This window comes from Adiantum capillus-veneris, chromosome 21, assembly GCF_014529385.1.
Source record: "Adiantum capillus-veneris isolate H3 chromosome 21, ASM1452938v2, whole genome shotgun sequence".
Lineage (NCBI taxonomy): Eukaryota > Viridiplantae > Streptophyta > Polypodiopsida > Polypodiales > Pteridaceae > Adiantum > Adiantum capillus-veneris.
Genome location: NC_140951.1, coordinates 147,366,952 through 147,384,059, shown reverse-complemented (window position 1 = coordinate 147,384,059; position 17,108 = coordinate 147,366,952). Strand labels below are relative to the sequence as shown.

Sequence of the window (17,108 nt, the reverse complement as noted above, 5' to 3'; positions counted from 1 at the left end):
TCGTATATCACGTTCAAACTCTCGAGTCAACCAAGAAGAAATAAAAAGCCTCTTGAATTTCAACCGTTTAAATGGCGCAGTCTTGCTTAATAGAAGCGTGGACCACCAAGTTCGAGCATTCCCCTTAGAGTAAGAGGCAGCTCTCCGAATCTTAGAGTGCTCGGAGTAACGTCCTCCCGCGAAAGCGATGTCAAACTGTTGTACAAAAGACAACCTTCGAAGCATCTCTATATCCCGAAAACGTGTCAAATTTAATTGACTGTCCACCTTCTTTAAACTCTCGGACTTTCTTCCTTTTGTCTTCCAGAAAGTCACACTGGTTGGCTTTGTAAAAATTCTTCTTCTTCTTTGCATAAAAGTTGTTGTCATCAGAGTCTGAACTATCTGTAGACGAGTCCTCTATAGAACTATCACTCACGGGGCGAGATTTAGAATTCTTTGTCTTTTTCTTGCCCTTTCCGAAGCGTTGCTTTTTGCTTCGCTTTTTGCCTTTTCAGTCTTCTTCACTCGAGTCGGATGAGATAGAAGAACTATCAGAAGAAGAAGAAGAAGAATTGGGTACTCCTTCAAATAGAACACGCTTCTTCTGTTTCTTTGCCTTTTTAAATGTCGACTGACAACCCAAATAACCTGGGAAGTCAATGCCTTTCTTCTACTTTTAGCCGTGCATTTTAGCTTTGTTTTGCGCGACAAAAAGTTGAGTAATCCATGCATCAACCACCTCTTCTAATTTCTTCTCTGAATACTTCTTATGAGCAGAAGGTTTCTTGAGAGCGGGTTTTGGGGGTGGTGTTGTGGTTTTCTGCCACTGCGCATGCACCTCCTCGAAAGAAGTCTCACTCATATATTTTGCAAATTTTGGGTCCTTCGCAAATTGAGAATCATCTTTGTTGCATCGCCGATCAATTGACGACGCTCCATCTCTCGACGCTCCGCCTGAGTAGGCCGAGGCGGGCCATACTCCTTGCCAAAATCTTCATTGTGATCCCTTCCCGCATCTCCGGATGCAGAGGGAGTCGACTGATCTTTGTCTGAAGCCATAGGTGCCGCGGAAAAAAAAATGGGATCGGATTTTCGGTAGTAGAGAAATCGGTCGTGCTCTCATACCACTGTAACAAACTTGGACACTCCAAGTCAAGAATCTACCGCGACAGCACCAAATAACCACTTCAAAACAATTCACAGTTCAAAATTTATTCGACACAGGCCCGGCAGAGTTCCGTACCTAGAGATATTGGCCCCAAAGACTGGCGCCCCTTTCGGTATTTCTTTTTATATTAATCTGTGTTCAAAGTACAAGAGTGCGCGCAGGCGCTCACACTCGGACTCTGCGTCCAGATCCTCTGAGTTGTGAGTGGCCTACCCACTTATTTAAAGAGTACAAGGGATGCCAAAAGCGAAGCCCCAAAAGCTGGAAATCAAGAGCTCAAAAGCTTTTTAAAAGAAATAAAGCAAGAGTTTTCTCTCTCTCTCTCTCTTCCTTATGCTTTTATCAAAATAAAGCAAAAGAATTCTTTCTTCTCTTTAGGCTTTAATAAAGCAAGCCCAAAAAGCAAACCCTCCAAAAGCTGCCGCAGCCTGCTGCTTCCGCGATTTTCGCTGCAAATCACGGAGGTCCGTACAGCTGCCACATGTCAGCAGCTTCGGCCAACGAATTAGGGTTTCTGGCATAATTAGGGTTTCTGGCAGCCATGTCATCACTTTGTGGCATTCTCTCTCTCTCTCTCTCTCTCTCTCTCTCTCTCTCTCTCTCTCTCTCTCTCTCTCTCTCTCTCTCTAAGATCTTGAGCACGAGATGGATGCAAGACGTAAAGAAGTGGTTTGGGAGATGGGATGCATTACACTTGCTACATGATGCTTCAATTGACTCCCAAGTAAATGAAGCTTTTCTACAACGCTAATGTATTACGGCTTGGGAGAAATTTGGTGGGTCATGCTTTATACATTACACCACCCATATTGCCCCCAACTACAAAACCATGTTCTTCACTGAAAGAGGAAACCGTACTCACACTTACATGCTTGAGCCTATCCCCTTGTCAGCGATACGCACTGTCGCAGCCATTCAGCTTAGCTCTCATTTCCTTCGATGCGAGACAGGGCATTGGGACAATGGAGAAGAGTCAAATCAACTATGCACATTATGCTCACTGCAAGTTCGAGAGTCTGAGTACCACACACTACTAGAGTGCTCAGCTTATGGTCACATCCGAATTGGCTTCTCTCACATTTTCACCCATGACTTAGACCTACACACTTTCCTCTCCGAGCCACAGTGTGGGCTCTCCATTGCATCTCTCATCACCACAATTTTGGAGCATCGAGTCACTCATCAGCCATACACATACTACATCAGATGTAACTTTGGTCCCATAGGTCATATTTGACCTCCGAGGATGATAATAAAATCAATCTCTCTCTCTCTCTCTCTCTCTCTCTCTCTCTCTCTCTCTCTCTCTCTCTCTCTCTCTCTCTCTCTCTCTCTCTCTCTCTCTCTCTCTCTCTCTCTCTCTCTCTCGCGTAAAGTTCAGTGATATTGTTACAATTTATAGGCTCTAGGCTTTTTAAAAGCAGTACATGAAAAGCTTCAAGTCTCAAAAGCTTATGGTCCAAAAGCTAGCGCTCCAAAAGCTGCCAGCACAAATCGCGAAAATCCGTACACAGTGCACATCAGCAGCCAGCGTGTATTGCGAACGTCCGTACAACCTGCCACGTCATCACCTTTTATGCAATTTGATTTTCTTTCTTTATTTTAATCCCCAAGGCCCCGTCGAAAAAGAATCCATAAGTTGAAACAACTTATAAAATCATTTTTATCTCCCAGGGATTGTCCGAGTGGTCATGCCACGTCATCACTTTATGACATACCCAATCGCCCTCGATTACGCCTACAAGATCAAACATAAGCCAGAAACCAGTTCAATAGACACTAACAATAAGTACTAACGCACTAGACGACACAAATTCAGCACTTGCACAAAGACAACTGTCACTGAACATCCACATCACATTCAAATGAAATCACATAAAGTCCATCGAGATCTTGGACCATGATCTTCCCGCAACATGTTTAGCAATCGCATCTAGATCCACACCGGATCTCACCGATGTCAAATTGACTAATTCTTATTCTTATCATGTCGATCTCATATAGAATCTCAAGATCGAAATGTTGCAGTCGTTTCAACTTTCAAACTCGCACTCAGCCACGACTCACATGAGAGAGCACACGTAAATCAGAATCATTTCGGGAATTTCCATATAGTACTTCTTTCATGAAGTCATGCAGCAGAATATTGTCAACCCGTCAGTATCCGTGAAATCCAAAAGGAAATCAATGACTTTATTCTATCTGGGTAACCTGTGACAAACGAGCGGAGTGAACTCCCCTCTTGTGCAGTCCCATCTGCACCATATTCAACCCTGCCCTTGCTGATCCGTAGGATCTCTCCGAATAGTCGAGACCGAAAGCCTCAAGGTAAAGTTCCCGTATCTAAGGATAATTAAATATTTGCTAGGTCCTCCTCCTCCATCCACTTCGCATCCAATGCCGAATAGTTCTTGAATTTCACTAAGGGCTGCCGTATCACTTTACCTTTCACTTTCCTTTCCTTGTGAGCTAGTCTCAGTTCGGGAACGAGTATCTCCTCGCTCTCTTCTACTTCACGTTGCTCCTCAAGCTCCTTGTCTATTGGCACCTCACCTTTGAAAGGTTTCAAAGGACTAGATTCACCTTTTGGGATCCTTGTCCCGTGTGAAGGTAAATGGGTACAAAACTAACAACTTGAAACACTAGAAGGAGCACATCAAGACACTTGATAACAAAGTTTCATTGAAAGCCCGCCCTCAACCACACTTTGACTGTTTTTCCCCTTCCAAGACCGCTTCCTTGACTGGAATATTGCTCGTTAGCATCCCTTTCTTGGGCCCTTAACACCGCCCTTAATCAAGCCAAATATACGCTTTCCTGACTCGATGCAAGGGAACCCTGGTATTTGGCTTGCTGTTTCTTAACTGACATTTGAATATGCACGCCTCTGCTTTGGAATGGGCTTTGAAACCATTGTTTGTATGGCTCATCCTTGAGGTAGCCTAGTCTTTCTATTTTTTTAGTGGCCTCCTGTCCTTACAAATGAAAAACTCATCCATTTTCAATATTTGCTATCACGTTTCTGGCATCCCCTGAAAACCTTAATATGCAACTTAATCTCTTAGTCTCTTGTATGAACCAGAACATAAAGTAAATCGTTCCTATACCTCTCTATGTAGCAAATCAATGATCAACATCATCCCACTACATTTAGTATCTCTAGGCTAGTATCATGCAAGCGTAGAACATAAGAATTTTAGATTACTTCAAATCAACATCACTAACCTGCACCTGATTGAACCCCATGTAAACGTGTCACATTGTCTGGTAGAGCATTGGTTGAAAATCACAAAAATAAAGCAGTACTCACCAACACTTGCTCATGGAGGTTTGCAAGCTTGCTTGCGAGTACAGAAGGGACAACCCGCTGAGCCAGGTAACTAGCTTGTTGGGTAGTTCCAAGATTGGGTAGAGACAACCGCCTTGATACAGCATTTGGGCTGATGGATGATGATGCAACCCTATCCAAAAGAGCAGCGGCATCCTCATCATCGTCCTCATTATCGTCATCGTCACTAGATGGACGCATCCGGCTTGTGTCCACAGACCTGCGAAGATCATAACTCGGCATTTCCCAACCCCACGCACTTCTTAGTGATGGGTCGCCCATCTTCGTAGTTTGAAACAATGATCACCCGCCCTACAGGCTAAACATTTCAAATTCTGTCTCCAACATCACTTGGGGAGGCCAAAGACGTGTGCGAGGTCTAGCCCATGCCTTGCATAGGTACAGAAAGCCCCGATGAATGAAATTGACCTTAAAGAAGAGCTTGAGTCTTCAAAAAATCCTATTTGCAAAAGCAGCTGCCAGACAATTAATGCAAGCATCTGTTGCAGCACCCTCCCTGACCTCCGGTTTGTGTGACACTGTGAGCGCGCCTGCTGTGTGTGTGTGTGTGTGTGTGTGAGTGTGTGTGTGTGAGAGAGAGAGAGAGAGAGAGAGAGAGAGAGAGAGTTTTTTCTGTACAGGAAAGAGAGACGATCTGAGACGACAGCCTGGAAAAATGCAAGCGAAGGTTGTGCGATGAAAAGCGAAGGCGGGCGGAGCAGGTAGGAGTTAGCACTTTAGCTGCCACATTCTCTCTCTACATTAGCGCTAAACATCTGCTCCTTGCATATCCGTGTGGCCCTAAGTTGGGTTTGCATTTCTGCGGCCCAAAGTTCTCTGCCGTCTCCCTCCTCGCAAGCTGCCAGAACGGGTCCCCCCCCCCCTCATCCCTTTGCGGCCTCCTTGGAGTCTGCTCACACCAGGTTGTCCCAACGTCATTCAAAGAGAACATAGAGTTGGCTCGCCGGGGGTTTCTTGCTTACATTGAGAGTACATTTTGTGCACCTGCCAAACCCACATGCAATCACAAAAGTAAAGACCACACACACAAGAGTAGATGGCAATGTGGCATAGTCCTCTTCATTCTTCAAAGCGCATATGTCCTTTACGAGTCCATACATCAACAACTAAGGGATTCCTCATATTACTCCATGTTAATGAAAAACTACAAAGTTTGATGGTTGCAGTGAGCAGAGCAAAGAGGCATTCATGGTTTAAAATCATAATGAGAATTAGCAATTAATTACACACTTAGTCAAAGTATGCACCAAGAAATAATGTATGCACGAAAGAAACTTAGTTGAACATGGTTGCACCTTTGAATAGAACTACACATGCACATGCGTCTAAATGCACTTCCAAATCAGCCCCTAGAATCATGGGTCGACCCTAAAAGAGTAAAAGTGTCGTTATATATGCATAGCTTCACATCTCCAATGCCACAAATGTCAAGTTGATATGAATCACCAAGCTTGACCGAACCATGCATAGAAGCATAATTGGAGAACCATTCCCTATGTGGAGTGACATGAAAACTAGCACCTAAATCATTGATCCAACTTTGCACATAACATTCATCAAAAGTAAATAATGCATTTGGACTCAAATCAATAATAAATATTTGGACATCTAGCGGCTACGACACGTCAGGAACAATCTCAGTGGCAGGTGGAGGCTCAACTACATTGAGCTCTTCAATCTTCACACTACTTTTTGGAGGTTCAAACTTGACAATGGCTTTACCCTTTCATGTTGCAAAATGTGACAATCTTTCTTCAGGCCATTATTGTGGCACTGATAGCATTCCACATTGCACATGTCACGTTCGTGACTCTTGCTACAAGCATTCTTGCGATCTTGTGATCGACCACGACTATGACTACGACCTCTTTGATTGTGACGATCATCGCCGGCCATATATGCATCACCATGCCCGCTAGTGAAGAGACTGTCGTCTAATCTTTTTAACATTGCTGGAAACACCCTTGCCCTTAGGGATAGAGTTACTAATGGCAGTATTAAATGTGTTCTATGACAAAGGCAAAGAACATAGCAAGAAAATGGCTTTCATTTCATTGTCAATTTTGTCACTTGGATGTAAGTTGTGAAAACAAGCTGTTGAACTCATTCAAATGTGAAGTGACATTGCTGCCATCGTTCATGTTCAAACATTTGAACTTTGTTTGAGGCACTCTTGCCATCCCAAGCTGAGCATAATGACTCCCATAATTCCTTTGCAGTGGTCTTATCCATAATGGTAAAGAAAATATACTCACTAAGGTGTAGGGGAATGGTCGCCATGGCACGAGCATCAAGCTCTTCCCATTTATCTTCAATGTAAACACCCTCTTTATGCCCTTTCAATGGCACGGCAAGGCCTTTATTGACCAAAAATATCAAGCAAACAATGCTTCTATATCGTGAAGTTTGTGCCATCAAACTTCTTGATATAGTACTCTTCTTTCTCAAAAGGTCCATCCATAGCTGACAAGAGCAAATGCAAGAGAGTGAGACTAAGTGTCATAATAACTAATATCCAATTCTCCTAAATGATTTTCTCATGTTAAACTGATCATTTAATATGGGGAAGTGCCAGGGGAGAAAAAGCTAGAATATTGGTTAAGCTGGCAGACCAGCCACAGTAGGGATCCAAAGGAGGGAAAATAGGGATGCTTACGGGGCAAAAGAGTAATGTGCAACAATGGGCTTAAAAGACCCTAAGGTTCAGCCCATTAAGACTTCCAAAATGGTAAGGTTCTAAAATTCAAAGGTTGTGTCCAAAGGTCAAACTCTAGGGAAATTGGATGCTTTGTGTGTGTCCCAAAAAGCCTTCTCAAGTCCTATATAGGAGGGGGCGAGCCCAAGAAGTAGGGGATGAGAGAGAAACTCACACACACACACACACACAAGCTACCCTTACACAAAGGGAAAGAGGAACACATGTCAGCTCCCTATCCCAGATGCCCGCAAGGTGTACTCAATCCCTATTGTATGACCATGGAGGTGGACCAATGAGAATTAGGCTAGAGTAAATCTAGCTTAATCAATTTTAAAAACACTTAATAGAACCAATAAGATTTAAGCTCTCTAGAAGACTATTGGACAGTCTCCCAAGGGTCCAATGAGCATTCAGCAGCCCAATGGCTTGCCTGATTCCTATTGGCCAGGAGACAAAGGGGTCCAATGAGAGTTTAGTTGCATTAATTAATTACCTAAAGCTCTCACAAAAGGGGAAAGGGGGACACATGTTAGAAGACTATCACTTATGCTCCTGAAATCCTATTGGCTAAGCCTGGGAGGTCCAATGGGGTGTCTGCATGAGCAAATAGCAAGAGGGGTCGACCAAGAGAGAGAGGGGGCTGATTTTCTCAAGGCATTATTGCATTACACACTCACACTTGTCTATGTGTGGAGTAAGAAGACTCTCTCTCTCTTCTCAAGCTTTAATGGAAAGCTTATCACCTACAACAAGCTTGTGAGAAGGGAGGCCTACAACAACAACTCTTGGCTTTGTGATGCAAATTCAACCAAGAGCCAAGCTTCAATGCAGGCTCATCTCCTCTACCATGCTAATTACTAAGCTAAGCTATGCTAATATGAGTGAATATGTGAGGAGATGTACATCTTTCTCGTAAGACTACTCCTTCTTCCTCTCAATCTACTCTCATACCCCGCTAGCTCTCACCATCTTCGAAGGTGTGTGAGGTCTTGGGTATGAGACCGTGAGGGAATTGATATTGTGTTTAATAAGTGTTTTGCTTAGTGCTTGAAGTTTCCATCTTTGTTTCACTAGCTAGTATTGAAGGAACACAAAGAATTGTATTGTAAAATGTCTCTCTTGATGGGAGAAACCATAATACAAAGCCTTTTGGAGGGGGGACCGCCCCAGGAAAATCCGGTCCTCAATTGTTGTCAATAGCTTAATTTCTCTCTCTTTTGAAGTATTTTTCATGCTATTTAACTAGATGTTATACTTTTTGTTGCTCTCTCCACCCAAGCACTCTTGTTATTTCTCGTTAGGAATCTATCCTAATGAAATGCTCACTATGTTCATGCTATTTTCCGCTACACACAAGTTACTAGGCCATTAAATGTTACATTGGTATCAGAGCACAAGGTTTCTCTTTTCTTGATCAAGAAGGGACGTCCTCAAGCTAGCTATAAATGGTTGGTATTATTAATTGCATGTGAGTAAGTAGAATAGGGATTTTTCAGCCTTGTAGTGCGCCTGCCTTTGTGCAGTTAACGGGGCATCACCATTGAGAGCTATGGTCTTAATAGTGGAGTCCTATGGGGCTTGCCCACGGCTTAACCACTATTGAGCTATTAGAAGCTTGACAGGAGCTGGTGCTATTTTGGTGTTGAACGACCCTCTCTTCTATTCCTTGCAATTAATAATATTCGAGCCACATGTACAATAGCTTGAGAACTTTTAATAAAGGGGTAAAGAGGAGTAGAAACTAGGGCTTCAAGTGCCAAAGTACATCTAAAAAGTTTACACCTAAAAGTTGTTAGAATGGTTGACAATAGTAAAGAGAGTGAAATTAATGTTGATAACTTTGATTTTGCTAATGAGCAGGCTACTAATGATGCTCCGATGCTTGTCAACTATCTTGTTTCTAGGCTTCAACAAGCCATGGGCAATCCATCCCTCCAAAGTGAAGTGCAACGACAGCTTCGTGCTCATGGGATTCTCCAAGCTCCCCACCATGACGAGAGAGCACCTAGGAAGCCTCCTGGTGAGACTTCCAAAAGAGGCCTCTCTCCAATTCGGGAAGAAGAAGAGGATCCATACAAAGGGCTCAAAAATTTTCTTCTTGATGATGCATTTCCTTCCCAAAGGAGAATTCAAGAGCCTCCACCGAAGGAGCGAGAAAGAAGCGAGTCTCCTACCACCTTAATGGAGATGGCTCCAAGAAGACGGCGGGCCAAACGCTCTCCATCACCTCCAAAATGAAGAAGACCATCGCATGCTTCTCCACAACATAATTCAAAGAGGGATGACATAAAGCAAGAGAAGAAAAAGGCGAGAAAGAGGACACCCTCTTCTCCATCTTCTTCATCCTCTTCCTCTTATGAAAGTGATGGTGAAGACAAAGAAGATCAAGGCACGAAACAGGCGAGAAAGAGGTCACCCTCTTCTCCATCTTCCTCGAATTCTTCATCTCCTGAAGAAAGTGATTGTGCAACTTTTGAACCATCAAAAAGAAGAGGCCATAGGGAATCCTATGCCGCATGGAAGAGGTCATCCAAGCTCAAGAAGTTCAAAGAGGGAGGGAAGAGCATCTCTTTCCTTACCTACGATGGCACCTTTGGTGCTACGGACAAAGTCTTGGCCTTTATCCAACAATTCGATGTAGCGTTTGGAGATGAGGGCTTCACGGAGTCCTCTAAGCTACGCCATGTAGCTATGCACTTTCGAAAGTCCACCAGACAATGGTGGTCTAGCCTACAGGCCAACGGCGAAGCTCCACGAACATGGAAAGCTTTAAGAGCTTCCATTATGAAGCAGTTTTTGGCCACCGATGCCAAAGACAAAGTACTCACCGAATGGCGAAGCTTGAAGCTCTCTCCCTATGAATCCATTCACAAATACGTAGACAAGTTTTGGGACCTACAACTCAAAGCCAATGTCTTCAAAAAGTTGGATTTTTGAGAGCAAAAGCAACAATTTTGTGCGGGCTTAACTGAAGAAACGGCGGAGTATGTCAACTCCCAAAGGGGCCACACACCATATTGGCGGTTATACACCATACTATGGTGGCTTCTCAAATCAATTTCCAAACGGGGGCTAAAAGAAATTCTAAGCCCACGGAAAACAAGGGTTCCAATGAGCGTAAGGGGAAGGACAATGTCCAAAAGTCCCCTAAGGGCAACTCCAACAAAGCTAAAGAGAAGGGACTTTACAAAGGAAAAAATAAACTCTCTCCTGAAGAGCTTGAGCGTTATCGCAAGGATAACCATTGTTTCAAGTGCAGCGACCAAGGGCATGCGTACCGCGCTTGTCCCCAAAAGAACACCCGCCATGAGCCTCCTAGAGCTACCTTCGTCGAAATCCAAGAGGAGGAAACTCACCACAAAGGATCTCCTCTATGACATTCTTGGGGAAAGGTAAGAGAACAAGATGCTTTTATTCTCTTTGACCCTGGTTCTACTCACAATTTCATATCCACAGAGTTGGCCACCAAGCTAGGCATACAAGCTTACGAGATGGGAGATGTCCTACACGCAGATGGTGCTTTCAAGGGGCAAGAAGCTTCAGCCACTCCCTTAATCGGGAAATTGAGGCTCCATGTCCAAAGCTATGTGGACAAAGAGGACTTCTTTATCTCTCTTCTCAAGCATGAGGATGTAATCCTAGGGGCACCATGGTTTGATCGCATGACTGCCAATGCTAAATTCCCTGAAAGGAGAATCTTCTTTAGATTCAGGAAAAAGATATCTACATAGATGCTAAGGAAATGGGCAACATTATACCCATTGTACATATGCAAGCATTCAATAAGTCAATAAACAGCTCTATTTCCGTGTACATGATTTTTGTTAAAGACTCTCAAAATGAACCTAATGTTTTAGCAAAAGAAAATATACACAATCAAAAGGAATTAGAGTTATCCAATTTTCTCAAGGGGTTTCAAGATGTCTTTATTGACGACATCCCTTGTGAGCTACCTCCTAAACGAGGCAACGATGACCATGCAATTGAACTTCTTCTAGGAAATTCACCGCCTAACAAACCTCCTTATAGAGTTCTCAAGCTCAACAAGAGGAGATTATGCGGCAAGTGCATGAGTTAGTTGAGAAGGGCATGGTTAGGCCTAGCTCATCTCCATTTTGCTCACCTGTGCTATTAGTGCAAAAGAAAGACGGCACATATCGTATGTGTGTCGACTATAGAGCACTAAATAGAATCACTATCAAGAATAGGTTTCCCAATCCACGGGTAGAAGACCTATTTGATAAGCTACAAGGGTCCACCTACTTCAGTAGGATTGACCTAAAAAGTGGCTATCATCAAATAAGGATAGTTGATAAAGACATTGTAAAGACCACATTTCACACTACATTTGGCTTTTATGAATATATTGTCATGCCTTTTGGCTTGACCAATGCACCAGATACATTCAACCGCTTGATGGAGAAGCTATTCAGGGCTCAACGAACCTTTACTGGAGTGTTCTTTGATGATATCATCATCTACTCTAATTCATTAGACGAACACAAGCAACTGTAGACATGTAGTAGTGTTAGTGTGTATACGCGCTTCACCAGGGGCACTTTTCTCCCACTGGGTTTTTCCCCCTGGACATCTAGTGTGAAAGGACACCTTATCTCTTAGGGTCTCATATAAGCTTTGTAGCTCTGAGTTTGTAAATACTCTATTATTCTAATACAGAGAGACAAACTACAGAGATCTCGTACGCAAGCTCTGTGTCTTCTCCTTCTCCATCTTCTTCCTACTCTGAGTTCCTGTTTTCCTTCTGTTTCCTGTTTCATCATCTTCAACAATTGGTATCAGAGCAAGGTGATTTCCAGAGCCTCTACTTGCGTTTTCGCGTCCGCGCGCGCAATTGCAGTTTTTTGAAAATTTGCTTGTGGAATCCTCGACGTTCCGAGAGTATTCTGAATAGGCGACCTGGGGTTTAACCTCCCTTTTGAAGCCGTTCGAGCCCTCAGAATTTTGTTCTGAGCAGCGTAGCAAAAGTTACTTTTCAGAGGCGTTTAGATCAAGAGGGTGTGCTTTTTGACGGATTTTCTTCAGGTAAACAGTTCTTTTGGGAAGCAGCTTGTCTTAGCTTTGTGCTGAGATTTTGTGTAGAGTTTTGCTTGCATTGGAGAGGAGATTTGTGAATCTCTTAGAGGTTCTTTTGCTCTCTTGTGTGCATCCACAGTATGGCTCAATCTACGGAGAAAGAGATTTTTGGTGCGTTTACATCCGAAGACAAATTGGATGGTACCAACTATTCTCTTTGGTCTTTTATGGCCAAAAATGTTTTGGTTGGTAAAGGATTGTGGGATTATGTATCTGGAGATGAAGCTCGTCCAGGTAGCATTGCACCTGCCACGCCTGGTCGTGGTGCAGCTGTTGGTGCAGGACCCTCACAAGTCACTCCAGAGCAAAAGAGATGGGATACTAAAGATGCACAAGCTATGGCTGTGATTGCCTTAACCATAAAGAGGATAATCACACCACATATCAGATCTTGCAGAACTTTTGAGGATGCTTGGAACACTCTGCAAGCTACGTTTGGAGGAAGAAACGCTGCCAGAATAGAGTTTTTGAAGAAACAACTTGACAAAATACAGATGGACGAAGGTGACGATATCCTCGAGCATCTTACAAAAATCAAGGATCTTAAAGAGCAATTGCTTAGCATTGATGAAGTGATTCTAGAGAAGGACTTGGCTTCCAAAACACTCAATTCACTACCACCATCTTATTTGACTTTTCAGACTTCTTTGACTCTGTCTTTGCGAGCTAATCCTGAGCCTCTTCATTTTGAAGAGTTAGTGGCTTTGCTATTGCAGGAGGATCAATCACGTAAGAACAAGTCTTTACAGGTGGATGGTATGGATCATGCTCTTGTTGTACAGAACAAAAACAAGGGTAAAGAGAGTACTAATTACTCCAAGTCTGGTGCAGGACAGTCTTCAGAGAAGTCTAAAGGTGATTCCGACAAGTCCAAGAAGAAAGGTAAATGTCACTACTGCAAGAAACCTGGTCACTACATTAGTGAGTGTAAAAAGCGAATTGCTAAAGAAAAGAAGAAAGAGTCAAGTTTGGTTGTTTCAGCTTCTGGTGATTCTTCTACAGCTAAAGAAGAGTCTGCAAACTTTGTGCAGGATTCTTATGCTTTCTTAGTATATTCAGATTTTTCTGCTTACAGTGTTGACGAGACACAAATGATTTGGTACTTTGATAGTGGTGCATCTAGGCATATTACTTCAAGGAAGGATTTGTTTTGTTCATTGGATGCAGCTCCAGCAGGAAAAAAGGTGACATGTGCAAATAATGCTTCTTATCCAATCAAAGGCGTTGGTAAGATTTTGATTACCATTTCAGATGGTTCAGATTTATGCTTTCCAGATGTCTCATATGTTCCAGGGATCAAGAAGAATTTGTTGTCTGTATCCTCTCTTGCAAAAAATGGTCTTCGGGTCATTTTTGAGGATGACAGATGTGTTGTACGAGATCGAGAGAATGGTTATTCTCTTATCACTACAGGTACGCTGGAAAATGGACTATTTGTGCTAGATCGTTATGAAAAGTAGATTCAGGTATGTATTGCAGAAATAAAGACTTAGGCCATGCAGGATGCTGAGTTGTGGCATGCTAGATTTGGGCATGTTAGTTATGGCAGTTTGATGACTTTACAACGTCATAATATGGTGCATGATTTGTCTTTATTGGAGATGCCACCAAGACATGTATGTGAAGGTTGCGTTCTTGGAAAGATGCACAGATTTGCATTTTCGTAGGATGGTTCAGCTAGAGGGACACGAAAGTTGCAGCTTGTACACACTGATGTATGTGGTCCTATGAGGATGCCATCTATAGGAAACAGCCTTTATTTTGTGACCTTCATTGATGACTTTTCCAGGTTTTGTTGGGTGTATCCACTCAAAGCAAAGTCAAATGTGTTTGCAATTTTTCAACATTATGTCGCCATGGTTGAAAATGAAACAGGTTGCAAAGTACAGACTCTTCGTACAGATCGAGGAGGTGAATACATGTCAGGTGCATTTAAGGATTTTTTGTGAAAGAAAGGCATTAAACACCAATGCACTATGCCATACACACCACAACAGAATGGTGTTGCAGAAAGGAAGAACAGGTCTTTAATGGAGACGGCTAGATGTATGCTCAAGGCTAAGAGTTTGCCTCATAAGCTATGGATGGAGGCAGTTGCTTGTGCAGCACATGTTTTGAACAGGTGTCCTACTCGTGCCTTGAAGACCATTACTCCATATGAAGCTTGGTATGACAGAAAACCTTCAGTCAGTTATCTTCGTGTTTTTGGTTGTCTTGCTTATGCTCACATCCCTCAGCAGTTACGTGGGAAGCTTGATGATAAGGCAATCAAATGTATATTTGTGGGGTACAGTAGTGGAAGTAAAGGTTATAGAATTTACAATCCTGCTACAAACAAGATTTTTGAAAGTCGTGATGTAATTTTTTGCAAAAACTACTGCTCAACCTATGGTTGCTTTTGATGTACCTCATATGCAGACACATGATGTATTTGAAGGTTTGCTTCCTTCTTTTGTGGAGAATCAAGAATCACAACAGGTTGATAATCTTGATCAATCTTTTGATCAGCATGTGACACCTCATGATGTAGAGAAAATTGTACGTGAAGAGCAAGAAGTTCTCAGGGAAGAAAGAACCTTGCCTAAATGGGTTCAAAAAACTTTGCAGGATAGCAAGTTGGATGCACCGTTGCCACGAAAAACACGTGATGGTACTACTTTTGGCAGAGAGCAAGTAGATTTGGCTTGCTTTAGCACTCTTTGTGATGCAGATGAGCCTGATTCATTTGAACAAGCTTTAGAGTGTGTTCAGTGGAAAGATGCTATGCAGCAAGAAATTGATTCTATTCATAAGAATCATACATGGGATCTAGTGGACTTGCCTACAGGTAAAAAGCCTATTGGTACAAAGTGGGTTTTTAAGGTAAAAAGGAAACAAGATGGTACTGTTGACAGGTACAAATCAAGGCTTGTGGCAAAAGGCTATGCGCAACAGAAAGGCATAGATTATGATGAAACCTTTGCTTCTACTTCTCGTGCGTCCACAGTTAGATCACTAGTTGCAATTGCTGCTCATCATGGTTGGAAAGTGCATCAGTTGGATATCAAAACTGCTTTTTTGAATGGTGATTTGCAGGAAGAAGTTTATGTAAGTCAACCAAGTGGTTTTGTTGTAAAAGGTCAAGAGCAAAAGGTATGTAGATTGCGTAAAGCTTTGTATGGTCTCAAAAAGGCTCCAAGAGCATGGTATGAGAAGATACATACTTATTTGATTGGCCAGGGATTTCAGAATAGTCCAACAGAAAGTACTTTGTATGTCAAAAAGAGAGATGGAGTTCTCATTATGCTAACACTTTATGTGGATGATATGCTTCTTACAGGCAACACTGCAGATGAAATTGAAGCGTTTAAAGATGCTTTGAGAAAAACCTTTGAGATGTCCAATCTTGGTTTGCTACATTATTACTTGGGTATTCAGTTTGTGCAATCAGAGGATGGCATATACATGTTGCAGGCAAAATATTTGCATAAAATTTTGGACAAGTTTGGTATGCAAAATTGTAAACCAATCTCTACAGCCGTAGAAAATGGATCAAAGTTGAGCATGCACGATGCTGGAGAACCTTTTGATGTACATACTTATGCAGCAGCGGTTGGTTGCTTGATATATTTGGCAGGCAACACTCGTCTAGACATTCAATTTGGGGTTTCACAAGCAAGCAGATTTATGCACAGCCCAGGCATGCATCATTGGCAGCTGTGAAGCGCATACTTCGTTACCTTTCAGGTACCCCTAATCTTTCCGTGTTCTTTCCAAGGGGGGATATGTATGGAAAGCACAGTTCTATGCAGCTTCTTGGTTACAACGATTCAGATTGGGCTGGTGATTTTGACACAAGACATTCCACAAGTGGCAATTGTTTTTTCTTGGGAAATGCATGTATATCTTGGCTAAGCAAGAATAATCCTTCACAGAATGGGGTTGCAGAACGTATGAATAGGACCATACAAGAGAAGGTCAGAAGCATGTTGTCAAATGCTGAGTTGCCTTATGGATTTTGGGCGGAAGCAGTGGCTACAGCAGTCCATTTGATCAACAGGTCTCCTAGTAGGGTTCTGGATAAGAGTGCAGTGGCCGAGATGCTATGGACAGGCAAGGCACCTTCGTATAAGCATCTCAGAGTCTTTGGTTGTGAAGCTTATAGCCATATTCCTAAGGAGTTCAGAAATAAGTTAGAACCAAAGAGCAAGAAGTGTATATTTCTTGGCTACGGAGAATCGGACGAGATGGGTTACCGGCTTTGGGATCCTGAGTCCAGAAAGCTTGTTCGTAGCAATGATGTGCATTTCAATGAAGCCAAGTTTCACGCTAAGCCAGAGAAGACAGAGGAGATCAGAAGAGTTGTCTTCAGGGAAGATGGACCTAGTGCTAGCACATCAAGACAGGATGGTCAGGCTCAGGAACAGCCTATAGTGGCTAGAGAGGCAGAATCAGTTGTGGTGAGACGTTCTGAGCGTGTCTCCAAACCACCTGATCGTTATGTGCCATCTCTAAATTATGTCATGCTCACAGATTGCGGAGAACCATCTTGTTACAAGGAAGCATTACACGTGGTTGACTCGAAAAAATGGCAGTTGGCCATGCAGTCAGAGATGACAGCTCTGCATAAAAACCAGACATGGAAGTTGGTTAAATTACCACAGGGCAAAAAGGCTCTACCTTGTAAATGGGTTTACAGGTATAAGATCACCGCTCATGATAGTCAGCCAAAGTACAAAGCAAGGCTTGTTGCCAAGGGCTTTAAGCAAGAACAAGGCATTGACTTTGATGAAGTCTTCTCTCCAGTGGTCAAGATGACTACATTGAGATGCTTTCTT

At 42.8% G+C, this 17,108-nt stretch overlaps 1 protein-coding gene across 1 annotated transcript in view; it reads right to left on the bottom strand.

Moving 5' to 3' along the window:
* Nucleotides 1-5,333, bottom strand: part of LOC147431923 (kinesin-like protein KIN-14B) — an 81,493-nt gene extending 76,160 nt beyond the window's left edge. Inside the window, exon 1 of the mRNA XM_086494375.1 lies at nucleotides 4,461-5,333. Within this exon, the coding sequence (XP_086350501.1) occupies nucleotides 4,461-4,760 (300 nt within the window). The 5' untranslated portion in view covers nucleotides 4,761-5,333. The remainder of the gene's footprint in view (nucleotides 1-4,460) is intronic.
* Between the last annotated feature and the right edge of the window lie 11,775 nt (nucleotides 5,334-17,108).